Below are 23434 nucleotides of genomic sequence, written 5' to 3' on the forward strand. Positions count from 1 at the left end.
TGAGCTTATGATGCAGATGATAAACAATTTAATAACGTTGAGACGAATTTGGCCAGCGGACAGGTCAGAAATTATCTGGGGCGAGATGATTCCACTCATTTCTTACATAAGGTCAGTATAATGCATTGAATAGCAGCACATTCATGGGGCAAGGAGGTATGGTTTTGAGTCATTAGGTAATAATAACCTGGGCTATATGGATGTGGCACAAAGGCAAGGTCAGCATAAGTTTCAAAAGCAAGCAAATCCTGATGTTACATTTTTAGCCATATGTTCAGGACATCAGTGATGCCAGAGCCAATAACTGCCTATAACCTACATGCAGAGAGTGGGCGCTAATCTGTTAATCTTTACGCACTAACCAAGGTAGCATGATTCACAAAATCCTCCAGTCAGATTAATATGCTTTGGCGTCAATTTCTGAATTTAAAAATGTTTTTCATCATGCTGTGTGCATTTCTCTGCATTTGAAGTTACGTAAAGTTGCCCTTTGAGGCAGAAGCCGTGCAATTTTCATCAATGTGTGCATTGAATAAGCTCTCTTGGTGTGTGAACATTCACCTCTTTGTATATCATCCAGCTGAGGCTCTTAGACGCACAAGCAACGCAGCCATGCAGCTTCATTTCATGCGTATATACACAACTCTCCCCCTCCCTTTCACACACACACACACACACACACACACACACACACACACACACACACATCCTTTCTCTCTCCTCTCTGCTGTCTTACACTTTCTCTTCTGCATCTAGACACACGTGCAAACGCATTTACTCTATGGATGACACACACACATACACTCAGCCTGCCAGGCTTGGGAGCATCAAGGCCTAATCTAGGTCACAGCATAAGCCCAGAGGTATCCTGTCTCCACAAACACACACGCGTTTCTAAATTTGCAAGCAAAATCGCGTCTTGGATACAAAATCCATTTCGACTCGACTCATTTTTCTTCTGCTAACAGTGAAAAGCGTTTGATTGTCATTTTGACAACAGACACACTTTGCTTCCCAGGAAAAAGAAGACTATAAATGAAAATCAGGGAATTTCATCTTTCCCAAAAGTCCCCACCCTGCCATACAACCTCGTGGGTTATGTGACTCAGTCTAATGGCTCTTATGATTGTCACAAGGTCATCATTTCCATGATTAAGTGCACTTCCTTCAGCAGTTAATATCCATTTAAAAAACACTTTCCCACTGAAGCCTAAATCTATTTTTCGGTGTGCAATCTGCTTCAATAAAGACCTGTATGTTCCTGCATGCAGCTGCATTATATTTGCATCCTTGCTGCAGAAGCACCATAGGATCCCTTTGATATGACTTAGCCTGACAGCGTACCATCCAAGATGCGACCGTGTGTGTCACAGCACAGAAATAGAGGAGCTTATTTCTTTACATCAGTCTCCAGCCTGCTATAAATATTCCAAAGCTCTCTGTTCTCTCTTTCTTTTTTTTCCTGCTGCTTTCTCTGTTCCCTCCTCCTTCCTTCTCCCTTTCTCCCCCCTCTCTCTGTTTGTCCATTTTTTTTTTCCCCTACACACTCTGCCTCCCACATCTTTTCTTTTCCCTCTGCTCCTGTTGTATATAGAGAAATGTGTCTCGTCTAGAAAGAGGCAGATTGGGTAAAGCGGGAGCAAAAACACTCATGTGCTTCAGTAGAATCTGAGCCTATAAGATTTATTTCCCCCCACATCTGACATTCCTGCAGGGCTATTTAGTAAGCTGGCAGTGATTTTATCATGTCACATATAGAAATCACCTCCTCCTTCCCGTCGTTACTTTCCTAGCCCACAGATTTCCTGCAATCAAGTACAGCGTGACGGTTAATCACAGCCATTAATCCCATCTACGACTGCTCAGATGCTTGATTCAAAAACAGGAACATTTACAAGAAAAAGAGGCCAAGCTGATTTTGCCTAACGCAACTGCCAGTTAGATGCTGCTGTGCCCAAAATGTGAGCGCACAGTGCCATGCTCCCTAACCTATCAGTGTGGGAAGTAAGCGTGCCACCTATGAAGTCAGCTGTCCCCAACCCCCACCCTGAACACATGTTCAACATCCTCTGGGCACAGGCTGAGCAGAGCACTGAGACACAGCTGAGAATTAGAGAGAGGGAGAGAGAGAGAGAGGGCAGTGAAGTGGAAATATGGTTGAGCATCAGAGAAAGACAGAAATAGAGCGATAAAGCAGTGAATTAGGCGGAGGCAGAGAGAGGAGGAGGAGAAATGCGAGGAGAGTCTGTCACTGAGGCGGCGATGCTTCGTGCAGACTAGGTTATTTTCTCATAGCAGAAAGCCCTCGTCGTGTGTGGATGTGAGAACCCCATGGATTTTCCCCCGTCTGAGTCTCAGTGGGATTCATTGCATCCGGATGCGAAATAACTGCAGACGGAGGATGCGACCGGTGGCTGGATGCTAGGATCCATGTGGGCCTGTGACGTCTGCACTCCTCTCTGTGGCTACCTTCTTCATCATAAGGATGGCTCCAGCAGCACTGACCCAGATTGTGGAGTCCTGGCTCTTCGCCGTGCACCGCCCCTCCGGTGGTCTTTGGATGTGATGCGCACGAGGAATGCTCTACACCTCGGCGGAGACCGCTCAACCTGCCACCTCTGCTGACATCTGTCTCCGTGGGTACACGCAGCCACTGCCAGGGTAAGGATGCCGTGCTCTGACATGCACGCTCAAATGTCAGGCTGATGGGTTTTGTATGTGCACGTGCCTGTGTGTTGCATGAATACATTACAAATCACTACGACCACGTACATCCAATTTCTATTTTCTCACACGCGTGCCTGCTCCCTCTTGGACACAGAAATTGGGGGTGGGGGGGATATATGGAGTTCCTTTTAGAGGCTTCAAACAGTACCATGGCGTGACTGTGATGATGAACTGATGCAATATTGTGTGCATGCACTATGCAGAATAGCTCCATGTATAATGCATGACCTAGGAGATATCATGGCGAGCAACAAGTAACTGCGCTTCCCCCAAAGTACTGAGGAAAGTAGGTTAGGATAGGACAGGCTGAGAAGACCTGAATAAAACATTTATTCAAGTCTTCTTGGTTTCTGAAAGCATTTGGCTTCGTTCTGCTTGGAGGGGAAATGGACACAAGGAAAATGTGTCCCTGGGGAAGATAAAGCAATATGATTCAGCTGGATCCCATCTGAGCCTGTCTGATAAAGACACATTCGACCATAGTCACTTCCTCCTCAGTCTGGTCAGTACAGTTCAGTTCAGGTCATTTTAGTTCATCTAATTTTAACTTAATCCAGCAACCTTACAGAAGTCAATAACACACATCACAGATCGGGACATCTCCAACCACAAGATAGTAGTGGGTGTTACTTAACCAGAGGTCAGACATTTTGACTAGAGGTTAGACAGAGGGCAATAGGTGAGCAAAGAGCATCTCATTCAGTAAATACACGTCATGTGATGGGGAGCGGAGGATGCTGATTTTAGTCCTGTCATTGCGATGCCATAGTTTACATATTTTCCGTTGGATGCTGATTTAGTAGCTTGAGAAAGCCAGTTTTAATTTGGGTTTATTTAACTGAATGAAGTTTGAATATATCACAGGAGATTGTAAATCTGCTGAGCGTAAGCTTGTTTTGCTGGAACAAACGTGTGCTGGAAATGAACTAGTTTGTACGACGTGTTGTCCGACCCCATCGGATATCAGAAGTGTTCATCATTGTTCCGAACTGCTACATTCATAGGTGGAGTGAAAAACCAGCCGTCATAGAGAGGGGAGGACAAGACACCGTATGGGGATTATGGCGCACATTTTCAGACGGACATTCATAGTGTTGCACTCAGTTATTCACGTGCCAAGTGACAGAAACAGTTGTGCTAAGACTGAAGCAAAGAGCTAGCAAGAGAAGTTCAAACCTCGGGGAACTTTTTCAGCTCCTCACAGCTGGCCAATCACCCTGTGAATTGGGTGTGAATGTCAGCTTCAGTAAGTTGCAGAAACCCATTGGGAGTGTGTGACCATCCCAAAAGGACCAATTGCTTGGCCCCCAGAAGTTCTGCTTGCAGCATCGTCAAGAACCGCGGTATGGCTGCTTGCACCCGCCACGTGTGAAGTCGATGGGATGACAGTCTACAGACAGACAGACAGACAGAGATTCCTTGTTTTAAAGTTAGATGATGCTGCTACAGTCCCACCTATTGTATAGTCACCCAGACATCATGTCGACACATGTCCACCAAATGTGGTTGCAATTGCACAAAGCTTCAAATGATATGACTTTTTTTTTTATATCAGCTCTGCCGACAGCATTTGACCTAACTGTGTGAGTCAGCCATAGCAAAAAAGTTTGGAAAATCTGAAATCCCAAAAAGTAGCTTTTTCCAGGTTAATCTAGAAATGATCTTTGCCAGATTTGGTGACAATTGCTCAAAATCAGTAGGAGTAGTAGCGAAAAAAACTGATTTTGACACAATTCAAAATGGAGGACAATCTATCTGGACGCAAATGGGCATACAGTATATGGATAGAAAGAAATGCTTTTGTTTCTGATATTTACAGTTCAAACGTTTATTGTTAGAGCGCCACCATATGGCCAAATTGCACCAAACACTGCACGTCCTTGGGTCCGAAGCACACGCCAAGTGTGAAGGAGATCGAATGAGCAGTGGTCCAGATATGCAAAGGATATATCCACAAACCCACAGACCGACTGTGGTTCCTTGCTTTATAGTTTGATGGTCGGACACAGTCCGCTCTAATTCTATATCAGAAAGGTGCGGGGGGAGGAGTTTCAGAAGTTATTAAAGGATTCTACGAGCACTTCTGAAGAAGCATACTGGCAGCTTTATACATTCACAAATACCTTGGTGAGTGAGCTTACACTTTTAGAATTTTGAGACTTAAATCTTGTCATGTATTTAAAAAATGTACGAAAATGAAAAGATTTCTTCAGTGTGTCCTTTTTATTTTGCATTTAACACCTGAGTTAGATGCTCAAAGCTCACATCTGATGACATGCATCTGCATGTCAAGTGACTGAAAACTCTGGTCCAACTTGGCATCAGATACCAATTTTGGTAATCTGTGCCTTCTTAATAATGATGATACAATCAATGCCACATATGTCTTATTGTAGCCCTTTAAATGCCAGCAGCAACTTGACTCTAAATGTGGTCCAGATTTGTTCATTGTGTGGGTCCAAAATGTTCCCTCTCTAGTCACGTCATGTCAAACATAGCTCCACTTAAGAATGATCTCAGCATCTCGAGAAGCGGCCTACATGTCATCTCACACATCTGTTGTTAATCATTTCCATGGGGATTGATTTACAGTTTGTTTGTTTGCTTGCTTGTGTAGGTGTAGTGCTATTGACAGTAGTACAGGCAGTACCTCCAGTGGTCACCACTTAACCGACTGGTTATCAGACTTCTCATGGTGCTGTAGCTCAACAGAAATCTCCAGCATAAAGAGTTAACAGGAGAAGTGGCTTAACAGAGAGCTGAGAAAACGCTGTGATTTACAGTGAACAAAGAAAAGTGAACAACTAGGCCCTGTCCCTCATGGCATAACAAAATGCTAAACAGAATCTAATCTGTCACATCATTGTAATTGCTCCGCTGACATGACAGTCAGTTTGAAAAATAAGGGTTTGTTAATTCTCATAATCCTGCCTCACTGCAGGAGCTATAACCTCACTTATCTCCTCAACATATGATGACACTTACGAGTCGATTGCCTCATTCAAGGGGACGTCTGAGAAGTAGTATCGTAACAACAGGGCTGACCTGACCTTGATGTAGAACATTCCTTTAAACAGGAGTGGATGTAGAGTAGCTCAGGGCAAGAGGATGACCATTGTCTGTTGCTGCATCTATTCCATGTTTGGTGCATTGAAGCAGATAGTCTAATGCATTCGATTGGGCGGCTGGATGATGGCATTGTGCAGTGGCATAAAAGGGGTCGGCGGTAGCCTAAAGGTTAAAGAAAGGCTTGGACAGGGAGGGCTATTGCTGGACTCTCCACAGTGGTCTGGAAAACATGGGTAAGTAGTGGTTAATGCGCCGTTTGAAAATCCATTGGAGAGAAGTCCTTAACCAGCAGTAATCAATAGTTTTCAAATTAACATTGGAATCAGCTTTAATGGCCAGCTCAATCATTGCCATGTTGAGAGCCGTGTGGAGGCAATGCATGTGCTCCGAATGTCGTTTTGAGCAGCTTTACAAGTTGATTGCTTTTGTGCGTACGTGTTTCTGGTGGCCAGAAACACTGTTCCTTTCCTAATCTTCCTCCGTGTCTGCTTGATATGTAAACAGTCGATTGTTTGCTAGCACATAAGCTACAGTACATCAACCACCTTGGTGGTGTTGACGGTGCATACTTGTTTTGATGTTTTTCTGCTCCCAAGTGGCCCAAAACTGCCAAATTGAAATGATAACCTCAATGTTTGTTGGGCTTTTATTGTCTAGCACATGATGTATTTGGTTGCATGTGTTGAAACATTATAACAGCTCATTTGGTATTGTTCATGTCAGCTCACTGTCACACTGGCATGTGTTTCCTGTAACGTATAGTGTACATGGGCTTATACTGTAGAAGCTTTGTTGGCTGTAAATTGTATATCTGTGAAGTATAAAACCAAAGCAGTGAGCTAAAAAGGTAGAGCTGCAGTGTTGGATGATAATTGTGTGTGTGTGTGTGTGTGTGTGTGTGTGTGTGTGTGTGTGTGTGTGTGTGTGTGTGTGTGTGTGTGTGTGTGTGTGTGTGTGGTGCCACTCTGATGGACTACTTTCACATGATGTGGTTCTTGTATTGATGGTTAGTAGAAACATGTTTGATTAGTGCAAGTTTAGATTCTAATGAGCTTAGCCAATATAACAACAGGACAATTCTGTATAAAATATGAATTGTTGCCATTTTGTGGCATTAAAAAAAAGAAGCATGAAACCCGTGAATCTAATTTAAATGTACAACTTTCAATATTAGAATTGACCGGTTTAAGTCTGATGACAGTGTTCAGCAGGGTGGAGCTGAGAAAGAGCTGAATCATTCCCTGAATAAATAAACGTTCAAATGAATGAAACAAATCTGTAATAAATAGCTCTTCATCAAAGATCGAACTTGACTGTTCCGTAAAGACTTACTGCAGAACCAGATAAGAGACTGGGGACGACAGAATGGTAACAGCATTACAGTGAGTTAGAACCTTTCCAACATCAAGGACGCATAAAAAATAGCCTCGTGCTAAAAATATCTCATCCAAGGACTATTTGTGGAATGAAAGGGAAGAGGGACGCATAACATTTCCATGTTTACCAGATAATTTAAAACCCTCTCTAATACTGAACTGAATTAAATGAATATGTTAATGACATAATGAATTAATTTATTATATACTTATTTTGTTTATATTTGTTTCTCATTTGTTTTCCGACATTTCAGTATTTCTCCATCAGATGCAGGCGACAGGAGTAGCACTGTGACTTGGTCAAATCTATCACCTCACTGGTTGCTCATGATCTTAGTCATTTCAGCTAAAGCATTATTTTTGAATTAATATTATTTGTTGTCTTTTGGTTATCATCTCTGCAAACTCTGTGTTAGCAAATCCGTCAGTTAAAACTTCTGAGTACTTTTAGACATTGACAGAAGTTGTTGCAGGTATTGCAGTTCATGTGTGTGTTTTAATGCTGCACACACTTGTTGTAATATTGAACATGTCCTTTCATGACCATGTTGGTCCACCGCTTTGGTCCAGACTATTGCCAGGACATTTTATAAAGACATTCATGGTCCCCAGAGGATGAAGCCGAGTGATGTTTGTGATACCTGACTTTTCCTGTATTGCCACGATAAGCTTGACATTTGTAAAGGACATATCTTGACAATTGATGGAGGGATTTTCTTGACATTTGCTCCAGATATTCAGGCCCTTAGAGGGAAAATGCTGATCATTTTTGTGATGCCCTGATGACATTCACACTTATTCAGTGAAATATCTCAACATCTGTGGATTGGAACTTTGTACATCTCAATAGTTCTCTGTCGATGAATATTACTGACATTGGTAATCCCTTTTCCACTTGCGCCAAGGGAAGGTCGACTTTTTGGTTGTTACTGAAATATCTGGTACACACATTTATGTTCAGTTTAAAATTTTTTTTCAAATCATCTCTGTTTTTAAGTTACAAATAGGCATGAGGTCCTTGTAGGTTTATTCTTGGGGTTATGGCAAAGATTTTGTTAATAAACCACTTTTTATGTAATGGTTTTGTTAGCTTATCCGAAAAGAGACGACCCGGTGTGAGCCCTCGACAATCTGCATCAGGTGCACTGACCCTCGCTGACGTAGCATGCACTGATGGCATAATAAATCAGGCATAAGCCTCACAGAGCTGCTAGCGTGGCGGTAGATTCTTAGTCTTGCTTTTAAATTCCATACATAAATACAGTGGGGACCACAATAAAAAAAAAAAACGTAACTTGTTTTTTAACCAAGTGCTTTGTAATTTGACAGGTCAAATTACAAAGTAAATCTCTATCCGAATGGTAGTAGCCTTCTGTATATGAGAGGCAGGAGTGCATCAACTGAACAGTACAGAAAGACATAAATTCAACAAAGGAAACAAGTTTCAAACAACATCTACATTCTCTAGCTGTACTGATGGGAAGCTGTGAAAATGAGTTATAAAAGGTAACACATGTAATGTTACATTGTTTATTCTCCTGGTGTGCTCAGTATCAGTTGTCTGTGTGAAAATCCTGAGCTTGATGTTTAAAAGTGTAAAAGTACAGTTCCTTGTGAAAGCTACATTTCCTACTCATTTCCCAGTGTGGGTTGTGCGGTACACTCACTCAGACTGGCTCGCCAGTATATCAGCAGGATGTGATTTGGGGGAGAAGTATGTATTCATTAGATACCCAGGGGGCGAAATCTCAGCGAGGTCCTGTCCTAATTCATTCCAACATCAATGCCAGAGGCTGAGCTGCTGCCTTGATTACACCAATTTACCCTCCCACCCACCCACAAGGAAGACGTGCAATTACATTATTTACACCGGAGTGCTTTCCTCTCTGAAAGGTAAAAGTAAACACACTCTAGCTTTGTTTTTTCTCTGCCAGTCGTTGTGATTGAAAAGTAAATGTCTAACTGTTTGTCTCTGTGACACTGATGCAGAGAAACACAAACGGCTCTCAGGATATTTAAGTGGCGTAACAAAGGCTCTAATGTGGACTGAATAATGTAATCTAATGGAAGGCTAGTGATCAGCGTAACGTTCACAATCAGATTAAAGATAGGACAGCAAAATGTTTTAAAGATGACTCAGATCAGTTTGTTTAGACTGTAGACAACAATGCAAAATAGCTATAAAGCTACAAGCTTGATTTACAGGTAACCTGAATTATTTAAATTTTTTAAGGTGATAATATTGCGGTTTTAGTCAGGATATTTATTATTGCCTCCGCCATGGAGGCCATGGAGGAACCCGTTTTTTTAGTTTGTTTGCGCTACCCAAGTGCCCTTCTAGTTAACCTGTAACTAATTGTATGTTCTCCCTCTTTACGAATAAATAATTCAGAAGGTCTAAATATAGAAGAACCTGTCTTCAAAGGTATAACACAGTGCCTGAGAGAGCTCAAGGTACAACTACTTACAAGAACAAAAACACAAGCCAACTAGGAGTGGAGCTGACCTTTAATGGTTTCATCCTGGGGGGGGGGCGCTACTACTACTACTACCATTACTACTAGCTCAAAAACATGTTGCCACTTACAGTTTTAGTACCGGTTTCTGTTAAGGTACAATGGTACCAAACTTTGCAACTTCACTTTGTCAAGTCTCTAGGAAGTTGTGCACGATAACTCCATCCAGATGCTGTTCAGTGAGAAATAGTTACACTTCCCCCTAAATTCACAAATTGTTGTACACTGCTGTGGGTGTATTGGTTAAAAAAAATGAGATACAACATGTTTTACAGATGCTTAGCTTCGCATTATTTTATAATAATTTCATAATGTATCAAAGAAATGTAAAAGGGGTCCCTGATAGTGATGAACCGTCATAGAATTATCCCCGGAATTTGCAGCTCCTACAGTTTTTCAGAGCTTTACAATGAGTTCCCACTCATTGTTTATCTATCAGAGACACAACTTCACTGTTTAGTTTCACTCTCACCGCTCTCGTACCGTTGTTTTCAGCCGGAGAACGCAGCTGAATTCATCAAAAAGAGCTCTAAAAACTCACTGACTAACATTCTGAATATGGGATTCAAATTGTATTGGATATACTGGCCTAGCGTTAACCTTCTAGTAGTAGTGCTCTGTAAAGGTAGACATTTTCACACGTCACAGTAAAGCACAAGCATGCTCTACAGGCGTAGAGAATAAAATGAATGCTGGCTGAACTCCACTAAGCTGCTTCAGTTTCAGGGTCTTGGTATTGTTCATGCTGACTCATTGTCACACAGTCATGATTTACTGGGACGCTTAAACAGAAAAATTATATTTTTTGTTTCCCCAGGAAACTTCTGATGGTATTTTTACCAGCAGGGACAGCAAGCCAGGCATTATTTTCACCTTCTGAGTCTGTGCGTGTGTCATCGAGTACTTTACCAGGTGTTTATATGTCTGTCTGCCTGTGGACAGATTCTGTCACGGACAATAGCGGCGGATGTGCAGGATGCAGTCACAAAACATTACAGGTGTTGAGACCAAAATGAAGGCTGACCTCAAAGATGGGTGTGGCCAGAGCTGGTCTAATTCGGTGTCGCGGTTGGTGTGATCACATCAAAAGATGGTCTCTAGCCGTATTTGCTTGTGGTTTCTGTGTTTCCAGCGTGTCTCTTAATGCTGCGTATGCATTGTCAAAATTGGTGAATCTGTTTCTCAGTTTTCTTGTGTTTAAATTGTTATTTTTTGTCTGTTATCAGTGGCAAAAATGTTTTCTTCACTTGCTTTTCTTTTGTCAATTTGCTTGCGCTGTCTCAAGTTGCTTCATCATCTATATCAAGATGCTGAAAAGAGCCTGTACTTTATTTTTGAGGTAGGCCGATCCATTTTGCGCTACTTTGGGCTTCTACTCGACTTCATCCAGGGAAATATTACATTTCCTGCTACACTACATTAATTTGACAACTAACATGCATTGTTACACATTAATATACTTTATGTATGCACAATATTGTATAGTATTTATAGACTGTCATCTTCTTATGTGAATACTCTTATCTATTATCTGATTCATAGACAAAATCCTTTATTTTTTATATCTCTAAGTCTTTACCCAGTTGAGATGTACGAATGAATGAAACCTACCACTGTGCAAAACTAAACGGACCTCTGTTGGTAATTGTTAAATTAGTACACTGGTGAGATCTTGTCCAAAGAACAGCGTGTCACTGTCTATTAATAGAGGATGAAGTCTAAGAATGGACTCCCTCAGTGGCATTGGCACATAATGCTGTGTGTTTACAGTAGTTTAGTTATTTTACTGAAACAGTGTGAATGTCTTGACATTCTCATACATCCCCAGTGACACCGTGGGTATATTTGAAGGGTTTCATTTCTTAACGAGGTATCTGCTATTTGAGAAATGAGACACCCACTCTTTAATGAGTCACTGTACAAAATGAGCAATTTGTTTTATTACAAATGATGTTCTAACCGAGAATAATACGTCTTTGAGGAAAAACTTTGTAAGTAGAGATTTTCTTTGTTATTTAATTTGTACATTCTGACTTTGGATTGGAGTCAATAAATAAATGTATGATTTCTGAAAAGAGTGTCACACGACTCATTTAAAGGCGACATGTGACTCAGCTAAATATACCAACACCTCTGACTTGCGGTGTAATCTGGCTGGCAGGCAGGCAGGTGTGTCTTCTCCTGCTTCCTCTGTTACAGTGTGGCTGTAAGGAGAACAGACAAACATACGAGGAGGCAGGCGGTAAATTCAGATGGTGAAAGACTAGTGAGGAAAATGAATGAAGAACTCCATCTACTGGCCAACTATTGGGACAACACATACTTGAAAAGTTATGGCTTGAGCATTACATAAATAACGTAAAAACAAAATATCTCCAAAACCGTTCCAATATAAAACCAAAGATACCTTAAATCAGAACTTACTATATACGTATACTCTTGTGCTATCAGAGTTGCATACAATACGCTACCGTGTGGAGGTAAACACGCACAAAACCAACAGTAATCAAATTCTCATGCTACAGAAACCAACAAACCAACCAACGCATTATTTATTAACTTGCATGCTATTCTCTTTTCAGAGGTTGTTTGAAATGAGAGAATTATTTATTTAGGGGAATAGGAAATATGTAATCGGACAAATATTAAAGAATATATTTATATCTTGGGGTGGTTGTGGAATAAAGTCATGATTATTATTGTGCATGGAACGTTTGGAACTTTGTTTTGATTGTGTATAGACTAAACCTAGACGTGTAAGGGCTGCATGTTGTAAAAAGGGTAGAATGAGCTTAAGCTTCAGCCTACAGCTGTTTGGTCAATAGTTTTTGGTTTTCCCTTAAATGTATTGCCTTATTGTTATTTATTTATACGTGCATTCTTTTTAGAAAATTATTAATAGGAACTGAAATAAAGCGCCGCTACTACTACTACTACTACTACTATTACTACTACTACCATTACTACTACTACTTTTGGCAATTTCATTAGGAGACTATACTGTGTGCTGTCGACTGGAAGATGACTTTTCTCAGAACAAGCTGGAAAAAGCATTTGGGCATTATAGGTAACTTGATTAACAATGTGGCTTAACAGCTTCAGTCATATGGTCCTGTTTTACAGCACACTTGTTATGGCAGACGAAACACAGGTGTAACTTATAACTTAAACGAAGGCTCCATTGCATTAAGTGTCCCAGTAAGCAAAGACAGTGAGCCCAAATGTACACTGAGCCTGGAATTGAAAATATAAATCATTATCATTCGTGATTTCACCTGTGCTGTTCCTGCTATGGCGATGCAAAATGAAGTAAAATGCCTTTTCATGTGCTTGGAACCTATATTTACAACAAAACAGCAGCAACATGAAAAAAAAAAAAGGCTTCATTTAGCTACTTCGTGAGACAATGAAAAAAAACTGTGAACAGGCTTTTTTTCTGAGCAAGAACATGTGAACTATTTGTGAACATGTGAACTATTTGACTGCTCTCTTTGTTAGGTCCTCAGGATTCAAAGCAGGAGGGGACAACAGGTGGATGAACATTGAAATTGATTTATGTTGAGACTGTGCAGTGATCCTGCAGTAATCTGCAAACATCACTAGATGGCAGTGCCGATTCAGGATTCACATGTGTGTCAGGTCCCTCAAATTTTGCCTTTGCTTTTTTAGATTTGACCTTCCCTTTGCATGAAAAGAATGAAAATACTCAAATAATTTTTGGAGTACACCAGCTATTCTTCACTGTGTTTACATGCTCTTCTGGGACGAAGGACAGACAAACGAGGGAAAATCTGATGGAATACATTCTCAAAAAGAAAGAAAAATACATGTAAATCTGACTGATTATTTAATACTTCCAATGACTAATTGAATGACCCTGATCCATGTTCAGGGTGGACAGGTTGACTGTTAATTCTGTAAAGGATTGTTTCAGTTTCGGCAACCCTGCTATATGTATGTGGCTAGTTCACATGTGTAGATTATTTTTCCTCAGCATTCATTCAGCATTCTGGTCACAATAGTAGCAGAAATACTAGTAATCATAGCAGTTGTATAGACCTTTTACAAAGCAACCATTCTGATGTGTGTGTATCATCAACAGCACATGTAATTATTACCATTAATACTGGCTATTTTTGATATTTTGTTGTATTAATTCTAGGATTCTGGCATTGTGCATGTTGCTCACTTGTACGGCTTTCTAGGACACGAAGGAACTGAGCCATGCTTTGTTAATGTTAGATGCACCTGTGCTTTTCCTGTTGTGACAAAATGTCTGCTGTGACAAAAGTGTAGAGGGTTGGTGACAGCAGTTACAGTCGTACTAGCTGATGTAGATGTATAATCAATCTGACACAAGATTGAAATCATACACATTATATTCATTCATTATAGTGTGAATTGAGATTAATCTATTTCAAAAATCTATTAAAGTACAATAAATAATTCTTTATTTTCTTCCTGTACTGAAGCCCTTTGTGTCACAACTGTTTTTCAGCTGAGTAATATTCAGACAGGTAAACACCCAAAGGACTAGCCATAAGGCAATATGGTAATTATAATATGAACAACACCAGAACTTTTGCTACCGTTAGCAGTATGATGACATCCTTGATTTCTTCATTTTTTAAAATATATATACAGGTATTTGGTTCCAAAATGACAGTTTACCCCAAGGCCCTGTTTAAATGTGAGTAGAGAGAAGGGAGTTCGCCTAACCTGTCAGTTGTGGGGTAAACCCGTATGTCGACACTAATTCAAAACTAGTGTGTGAGGTGGAGAGAGGAAGGAGATGCTCTGCACAGGTCCTGCTCTTTTCCAAACTTTTTTTTAAAACATAGATGTAAGAGGGAAAGGGAAATGAACAGATGTACTGTCTGTATCTTTGAAATCGTCAGTGGGATTATAATATGCAAGATTAACAACAAATTTACTGTGTTTACTCCTCTCCCCTGCAGCTACGCCACCAAGACTGATCCATAATAATAATCCCCAGCTGGAGAACAAACAACATCTGGGCGTGGAGAGAAGGGAGAGGGCTAAGTCTCAGCAGGGTGGGCGGCAGATGGTGTCACTGCAGCAGCACTTCTCCAGGTAGCACCTTCCCCACACCAACAACACGACACTGAAACACAGCGGAGTTCTCTACTAGAGCCCGACTTTTAAAGGCAAATACTGATGCCGATATTTGAGATCTTAAAGGGGAGTACTATGTGAAAGTTATCTAAAGCCTCTTGGGGCTCCATAGGGAGTTGTACAAAGTTTGCTACATGTGGTTGGGGCAGAAGAGTTCAGGGTTGTGTAGTTTGAAAGACATTTGCATTAAATAACAATGATTTCATTAACATTTCTATTTAAATGATTGACCTTACATTCAAATAGTCTCTGTATCCTGTCATAGGATGCGAGATGTTTCAGAACTGAACTGAGAACTTTCCATTTAGTTTCGGATGTATACAATTTCAGAAACTACTAATGATTTCATTTACTGTCAGTAAAGAGTTACTATGACCGAACAAACAAAGGAAAGATGAGCGATGGCTACAAACAATGAAACTTCAAAAACAAGAGCAAATTTGGCATTCACAAGAAGGCAGAGCGAGGAATAAACAGAGTTACCGTCAACGTTGGCTTGCCAAGGTGGAGAGCATTGACAGAAAAAAAGGGACCGATGGAGGCGTCGCCCAGGTGTCACATGCCAACTGACTGCCATCAGACAGGCGACACTGTTTGGATCCCTGACAAGTGAGATTTGAAAACCCACCTGCAATTATCTCCATATAAGATGTTTTCATAGTTCATTGCTTATTTAATGACAATGTTGAAACATTGTTGCCCTCATTCTCCTGTGCAAGACGCAACAGCTTGCCAGCTATGCCGACTTTTTTTTAGTATCAAAAAGTGTCCGCTGTATCACAGTAGCTTATATCTCGGTAGATTAAAGGCCACAACTCAATGACAAACTGTGGAGGCGAGCAACAAACATAATGCATAGCACACATCCATCAAAGGCCCAACACCAAATGTGATGAACTGCTGGGCTTCAGTGGCGACATCCAACATTTTCATTAACTTGAGAGCCCACTTCATGCAGAGAACTGTCTTGGAAAGAAAAGATATGCTCAGTTTTATTGGAGTAGCCGACACTAAAACCTGATATGAAGTGTCAACCTACTGCAGCGAGAGGCTACCACTGTGTCCCCACTTATTGATCTCCCCTCCCAGCATGCCATAAAGAGAAATAATAACGGAGCATTATGTCCAGCCAACTGTCAGGCTGCTGATGGCCCCTCATGATCCAAGTTCGATCTCATCTGCATATGCTCAGTGAGGTGTGAGATGAGGCCCGATGATATGTGACTGTAAGTTAATTCACCCCACGCAGATCTGAACCACTGCCTGAATTAAGTTTGTTCTTTCCTCCCTGCTAGTTATCACAGAGGGATGGTTCAGACAACTGTATATCACAACCTTTTGGTCTTATTTTTGTCTTAGCATTAAGTTTTAAACCTGATTTAATTGTGGTATAACTTAAATAAACTATATAAATTATGTTGCACCAAACTTTAAGACTAGCTTCCTCAAAGAAGGTTACGGGACAGAGTAAACCTGATTGAGTTTTATTATGCTGCTGTCGCTGGACGAACAGGGGGTCTCTTTTTTTCTGAAGGTAAAAAAAGTTTCTTCTTGCTGTACTGTTGTCCTTCGTTTTATCTTCTATTAGTTGAAATGGTACACACTTCCTGTCTCCTACGTGGGCGTGGTCATGGTGTATAATAGAAGCAGATTGGGTTTTGTTTGCATAATGAATTTACATTTTCTTAGATATTTACACAGCTAAAAGGCATATTTAGCATTACAAATATGGCTAGGGTGTTCGTGAACGTTAAATGACAGAGACAGGTTAATTGTTATGATAAGTATATCTAGATCCATTTATTCTTGTCTAATCCAAAAGCAGCCTTTTTAAGTCAGTGCTCTGATGACATTTGCCGGTGATATTTCTTTAAACACTGGCCTCTAACGACCCTTAAGTGGTGCTGGTGAAGCTCTGGAGGATCCTTTGTGTCTCATATTTTATTTACAGAACAACTTCATCACTCAAATCTTACAAGTTTTTAGATATTTTCCGCATGAAAAGATCTGGGTGGTTTTGATTGGAATTTAGATTTACAACAAACACCAAATCACGTCTGAGTCATTTTGTTGGCTCACCATTTGAGATGCTACTTATCTTTTTTCTCTTGATTTCTTATTTCATTATTAGAAGAAAAGTAGATCATTAAGTTTGAAGCATTTCTGTTTAATAATATAAAAAACCTCTCTCTTTATATATATGACACACGTTACATTGTCTTTATGCACTTTGCTGTCTTGGTATTTCATAACTGTAAGAGCAACTTAGCCCGTTCTGCACAAGATGAAGATTGTTAAATTGGTTAAGATGTTTGTTTTAAAAAGTAAAGAACTTTTTGTGTCTTGTGTATGATTGTTAATAGACAACAGTTTCAGTGACCTTGTTTAGCAATAAGTGGGCGTAGACAATGGATAGAATAATGGAACACCAAACAATAAACTAATTTGACTCATTCATCACCTAAATATTTAGCATTTACAGATTGATTTTATGTGAACTGTCAAAACAAACATCTACACCCCTTTTTTTGACATCCACACATTTTGGGTTTTTAAATAAATGCAGTGGGACCCTGTGACTCAGCTGAGTTAGTATAACCAAATTATCCTTCTGTTGACATATCAAATAAATATGGAATTCTTGTCAGTATATTTAAATACACCTAAATGCATCAGTGTGCTGCAAATAAACAGGGAGGAAAACCCTTGAGAGGAATAGTAGTGAGGTGCTTCCCCATACAGCTTGTGTCTGGCACTGGCTCAGTTTTCATTAAAGTGGGGAAAGGGGTCACCTTACTGCAGGGGTTAAGGGGGGAACTAGGCCGTTCATTCATACATTGTCGGGCATGAAAAGTGCAGCCTGTGGCAAAAGGTCACAGAAGGAAGTGGTCATTTCAATCCAGGACAAATATCTACATCATATACATGTAAACACATGCATGGGTGCACATGTGTGTCTGCATATGTAGAGAGTATACATGCAGCATGTGTACTGTGTATGCTTCATAGTACATGATAGATAGGTAGATCTTCCATATTTAAAGGAAGAGCTGGAATGTTATGAACCAAAATAATGCTTCGCAGGAGTCCAGAGAGTTATATTTCACCTTCAATATTGATTATATTAAAGCTTAAAGAGTTGAAGTACAAGGACGAGTTTGTTAAAAAGCATAAAAAGCACCATATGTATTCATTACTTCCCAAAAGTATAGTATGAACTGTATTTTTGTCTAAAAAAAGAACATTTGCTTCATACGACATTAGAATGATAGTTTTCAATGTCCATGGAGTCAATTCTGAACTTTGCAAAAATGCCTTCTGATATTGTGCATTAATCTACAACATACACTTCATTTGGAAATACTGCTATCATATCAGGCATTCATCTTTAGCCATCGCTATCGTCTGACGAGGATTTAGTTTAAAATGAGCTTGTAAACTGGCTACTTGTGAAACAATCCCGATTCACACCTTAAGTTACTGATCTGACTGTAAACAGCAGGCAGTGCATGGAAAAGGAAGTCTTGGTCCGGATATCTGGCTACACCGCAACCCCAGAAATATAGCTCCTTGCTGCTAGAGGCTTAGACGTATTCAGACCGACAGCCAATGGGTTCTGAGATTGATCAGGCATTCAAACACAACATTCAAAATGGCTTCATTAAAGATGCAATTGTTTGAAATGTGTTGTTTCAGACACAACGTGATTTAGATGCGCTTTACAGTCTGCTTAACGTAGCAAAAAGCCGTTGCAACGCGGCACAAGTCAATTGTCAACAGCGCAGTGTTGCCGTTGTCATGTTCTGGTGCGTTTCTTGTCTCAAAAGAAAAATGGTTTTACATATAAAGGTCAGTTTATGAGTCACAGGGAATCCAGCGCAGCCTGTGAAAGCAGTTTTAATCTGTCTCTTGTGAGTTTTTACAATGTGGCCAGAACCACAATGCAACAGACATTTTTCCAAATCCGAAGTAAGTTAGCGCAAAAGAACAATTCAGCGTTCATTCAGCAGCACTTCTGAAATGAGGTTGAACACACAGGGACAATCAGACCGCAGACATCTCTCCTGCTAGACTGTAGTCATGAGTCTGGGATGGCGAAGAGAGTACGAGGCCTTGTTAGGTTAGAGCCGAACAGGGTAGGAGCTTGTTTTTCCCCTTTCTGAGAGCACTCGGCTGCACATTATTCCCCACATGGTCCACTGGGAGACCAAGAGACCCACTTTCCCTTCAGTGCCCAATCACAAACACAAAGTAATGACAAAGTCTGAGCCGAGGAGGCTGAGGGCCCGTGTGGTTAGCCTCATTTCAAATGACCAGCACCGGTGAGAGTTCAGTTTGGAAAGCAGCATGGGGTGAATGACTACAGAGTGGGGAAAAAGTGGAGGCTTTGAATGAAATATTGCTGAGAATAACATGAATGTTGAATGGAGTCAGGTGGATTTGTGCGACTTTGTGAGGAGGAAGCACGAGGAGAGAAAACTTTAAGGAGGACCGGCACCAGTGTTAAAATTATAAAATGATAAAATTATCGATGGTAAATTGCGACAGTTTCATTTAGTGATGTTGAGGCTCAGATGCTGTGAAACATAACCAAAAGATGCCGAAAAAGATTTGTATGATAATACCTTTAGTAGATTTAGTATCAGATGTATTCATACAGGGCACACAGGAAGATGTGTTAACTCATATATTCTTATTAGTGGAGTAGATGCTGAAGATGTGACCTTTGTACTCCTCACTATCACTTCAGAGAGCATTGGTGGTAACAGAGGGTGGCATCGTGCATCTGATTCAGTTTGACGGATTCGTGACCACCACCACCTCACCCGCTGATTTCATTTTGGTGGCTAGTGGCTTGGGCCAGGAATGCCATTGGTGTGCTCACAGTCAGCAGCTAGTGCTAAAGACTGTGCCACATGCATCATACACGGGGACAAGCTGCTTTGGAAGTGACAGAGCAAAATGTCACTGCGCACAACACTATGCGGAACATAGTCAGTGTCGATCAAGCATAGACTGCTCGGAGGGAAAACAATTACAAAATCACAAGGCAAGACTACACTGCAGTGGAAGCTATTCGAGCAAATGTCAGCCGAGGTTGTATGTTGCGAAGCGTTATTAATATGTGGAGGTAGTATATGTCTAAGGACAATGTGACAATGTGAATATGAAAACTATTCATAATCTGAATTTTCAGGCATGATTTTAGAACATTTGAATATTTAATTTGGGTCAGATAATACCTGAAATCAAACAATAAATCTACGCTACAATCTTTTTAAAATGTTAACTAATGGATCAATAACTATGTGCAATGTGAAAGAGGTCACTGATATTGCTGCGCACTGCAAGAAAAGAAAAAAGATATTCTCCAAATTATTGGTAATGTTGCTTTGTATCTGCTGGAATTAGAAACAGTTTGCGAACACGTTTCCCATATCAACATGAAAAGGTGATGATATGTCAATGAAGTGTTCACATTTCATTTCTGCTGCCCCAAAGTGGCCAAAATATCAGTTCTTCCTCATTAAAGCCACAGTGTTTTATGTGTTATGTGATTCTTCTGAAGGCAGATTGCAGAAACATGTTGGTTTCAGGGAATCAATTAAAACTTTAAACAGCTGAACTCTTTCTTGTTAATCTGCCTGTTTAAGTATAAATAGTACAACACAGCATGACATAAATTCAATTGCAGCTTTAATAGTGTAACCTATGCAGTCATTGCAAATGCTGAAATGTGTTCTTAAAAGAGAAATGTCCCCATAACATGAGAACTTCCATAAACAGGTGTATCAGCTTCACAACCCCTCATTTCTATAGCTTTGCATCCAATTAGCAACTTCATTACTGTACTCACCGAGCTGGAAACATTTCATTGTTCTGCAGACATTGTTAATTTCCCTATTCAGTGTGTGCTTTGTCATGAGCTATTACATAAAGGCAGTGATCCAAATGTAAACAAAGGTGTATCCTCATAATCATTATATATATTTAAATATTTTTACATCTTCAATTGTGATAATCTTAGAAAATTGCATCTAATGTGTATGTGAATATACAGTGTTTGGTCAACTAGTTGAGCTTTTAGAATGGTTTTAAAATGTTCACTTCAACTTTAGATTCAACGTTTTTTTCCATCATGCCCGTTGCGTTTTTGATTCTCTAGCACTTCCTGCCATCCAGTGGGTTACTCTGACCACTTTGCCTGTTTTCTTCTTGAACACAGCATGGAGGAGACGGTGCGGACGCTACTACAGAACCAGGACTCACTGGAAGGGCCCAAGGTGGACACACTGGACCTCATGAAAGCATACAAGGTACAAGAGGGACCACCGGTCACTAAGTCCTTTGGTATTATTATGGTTTTATAACACTGATATTTATGCTGTTCTTTGCGCAAACCATTTTGATCTGAATCAAATGAAGTATTGTCAAGAAACTGAAAAACTTCAGATGATAAAGTGAAACAGTAGTTTGAGCTTTTTTCGTGCACTATTACAGAACTGTAAAATATGGGAGCAATTGATTTTTTTTCTTCACTTTTCATCATCCAGATTGCAGATATAACACTTTAGAAAATCCTATATGGATGATTTGCCATTAGGCTTACGATTGATCTTTTTCAGATGATGGCTTCATGTTTCCAGTCACGTTTATAATTTCCTCTATCAAGATTAAAATGCATGCAACAAAAATGCAGCCAACTGAGATGAAAGCTGATTTATTTAAAGCGGTGTTCATTTCCTGGGAGTTAGCACTTAAAATAAAAAAATTTAAATCTAAGTCAATACCTACTACAGGGACACTTGAACCCTTCGGAGGAAAGTCAAGGCTTCAACTGAATCACTTCCCTGCAAATGCAGAATCGCAAGGACATGTGAAAATCATAGTTGAACCACTGAGCTCAATACCACTACCAGCTCCAGTGCTGCTGCTCTCTGGCCATGAATACATTCAGCGTTAAAAGCTGAAAATATTTGTCTCTCTTTGTCTTGGTAAATATTCCACTCTCTTCACAAGCCACTTGTTAACTTCGCCTCTCTGCCACTTCACACTGGGCAGGAAGTGTACACCCAGCTTGTCTGAACTTGTGAGCCGGAGTGACGGTTCTCACCAGAAAACGTGCATTTGTTCAAACAAATAAATATGTTTTCCTTACAAGTGACCTCTTGTCACTGTGCAGTGAAGACTATCCTCTCTGAGTAGCAAAGACAGTGAAAGTGTGAGTAGTGTTGTTAGATACAACATCATCTGACTCTGGAGATAGCAGGTTTGGTTCTTCTCCTAACAACAGTCTGTCTTGTTTTAGTTTCCTAAACTGTACGAGGGCTTAATAATTAAGGGGGAGATCAAAATCCTAATACAGTATTTTGGATTAGATTGGTCTTTTACAAAACACTGACAAAACACTGACCATAAAAATCGGCAAAAAAAGTTTTCAAATATAGGCGGAATCTCAAAAAATAGTCAATGGAACAAACAATTAAGCCCTGGTAAAAAAAAACATATAGGAGGGGAATTACCTGTAGCCTAAAACAAAAAAAAGAGTTATGTTATATGTACCACTCTGCTGCTCTCAGTTTCTCTTTTTCAACAGAGAGCATTCATTCAACTCCAATTAAATCCAGTTGTTTTTTCTTTACCATACGCCTGATCCATCTGTTAAGTTTCCGTCAACTCAACCTGATGTTTTTCACATTAACAGCATTCATATGAGGAGAGAGAAAGACTTTCAGTGCCCTACTTTTCTGGCATCCCAACAACCAGTGAAAGCCGCGGGCTGACCGCGCTTGTTATTTTCTTGAATTTGCTTTGCCCAGCTGTGTTGTGTTTGGTTGCCAAGTGCAGAGCGCGCGGTGCACAGGTGGGAGGAGGGGTGCAAACAGGTGGAAGGCTCATTCAAATGAAGCAGTGTGAAGCAAGTTGTTGACTCTTCTTTTGAAAATTGGTCATTGGACTTTACCTTTAAGAATAGACGTCACGGTATTACTTCTTATCAAACGAGAGCAAACTTAATTTTGGAGCAAATGCGCAGCAATAACTGAATAATGCTTACAAATTTAAATAAACCATTGAAATGAATCACTCTCCAACCAGTAGGTGCGTTTCAATCAGCATCAAAAACATCTTTCAATGTGGTTAAGGCAGGAACATCGTTATCAGTCTGCGTTTATCTGTAAGTGAATATGAGTTTCTTTGTCCACGGCTGCTTTATACCGAATGAATAGCTTCTCCTTCAGTTCACTGAGTCCCTGCAGCCATCTGAAAGCAGTCGGAGACAAAAGCAGGACAGCCTTTTATTAGAGAAGAGCACTGTGCCATTACACGCGGCCATCCACTGAGTTTACCTTCGTCAAATCACGTGCAAAAGACCTCAGGCTGCTACAAAATAACCACACACACACACACACCTCTGCACACATAAGACTGGTCCTTTACAACTCAGGGTTCTGTTGTGTTCTGTGGAGACGTCAGATTACCAGAGCTCATTTATACCTCGGCCTCCTTTTCAATTGTTAAAATGATTGTTAAATCAGCGTTTCGTTCTTTATTCTTGAATTGCATTTCAAAATTAACATTTTAAATTATGATGTGACCATTTACAGCATG

General features: G+C 40.3%; 1 protein-coding gene across 1 annotated transcript in view; it reads left to right on the forward strand.

The window, feature by feature from the left end:
* Positions 1-14753: 14753 nt before the first annotated feature.
* The window catches only part of LOC142971151 (nck-associated protein 5-like), a 37416-nt gene continuing 28735 nt past the window's right edge, over positions 14754-23434 (forward strand). The window contains exons 1-2 of the mRNA XM_076111790.1: positions 14754-14782; positions 21051-21141. Coding sequence (XP_075967905.1) covers positions 14754-14782; positions 21051-21141 — 120 coding nt within the window. The remainder of the gene's footprint in view (positions 14783-21050; positions 21142-23434) is intronic.

This window comes from Anarhichas minor, unplaced genomic scaffold (genome assembly GCF_050575085.1).
Source record: "Anarhichas minor isolate MPS153535 unplaced genomic scaffold, ASM5057508v1 ptg000004l, whole genome shotgun sequence".
Lineage (NCBI taxonomy): Eukaryota > Metazoa > Chordata > Actinopteri > Perciformes > Anarhichadidae > Anarhichas > Anarhichas minor.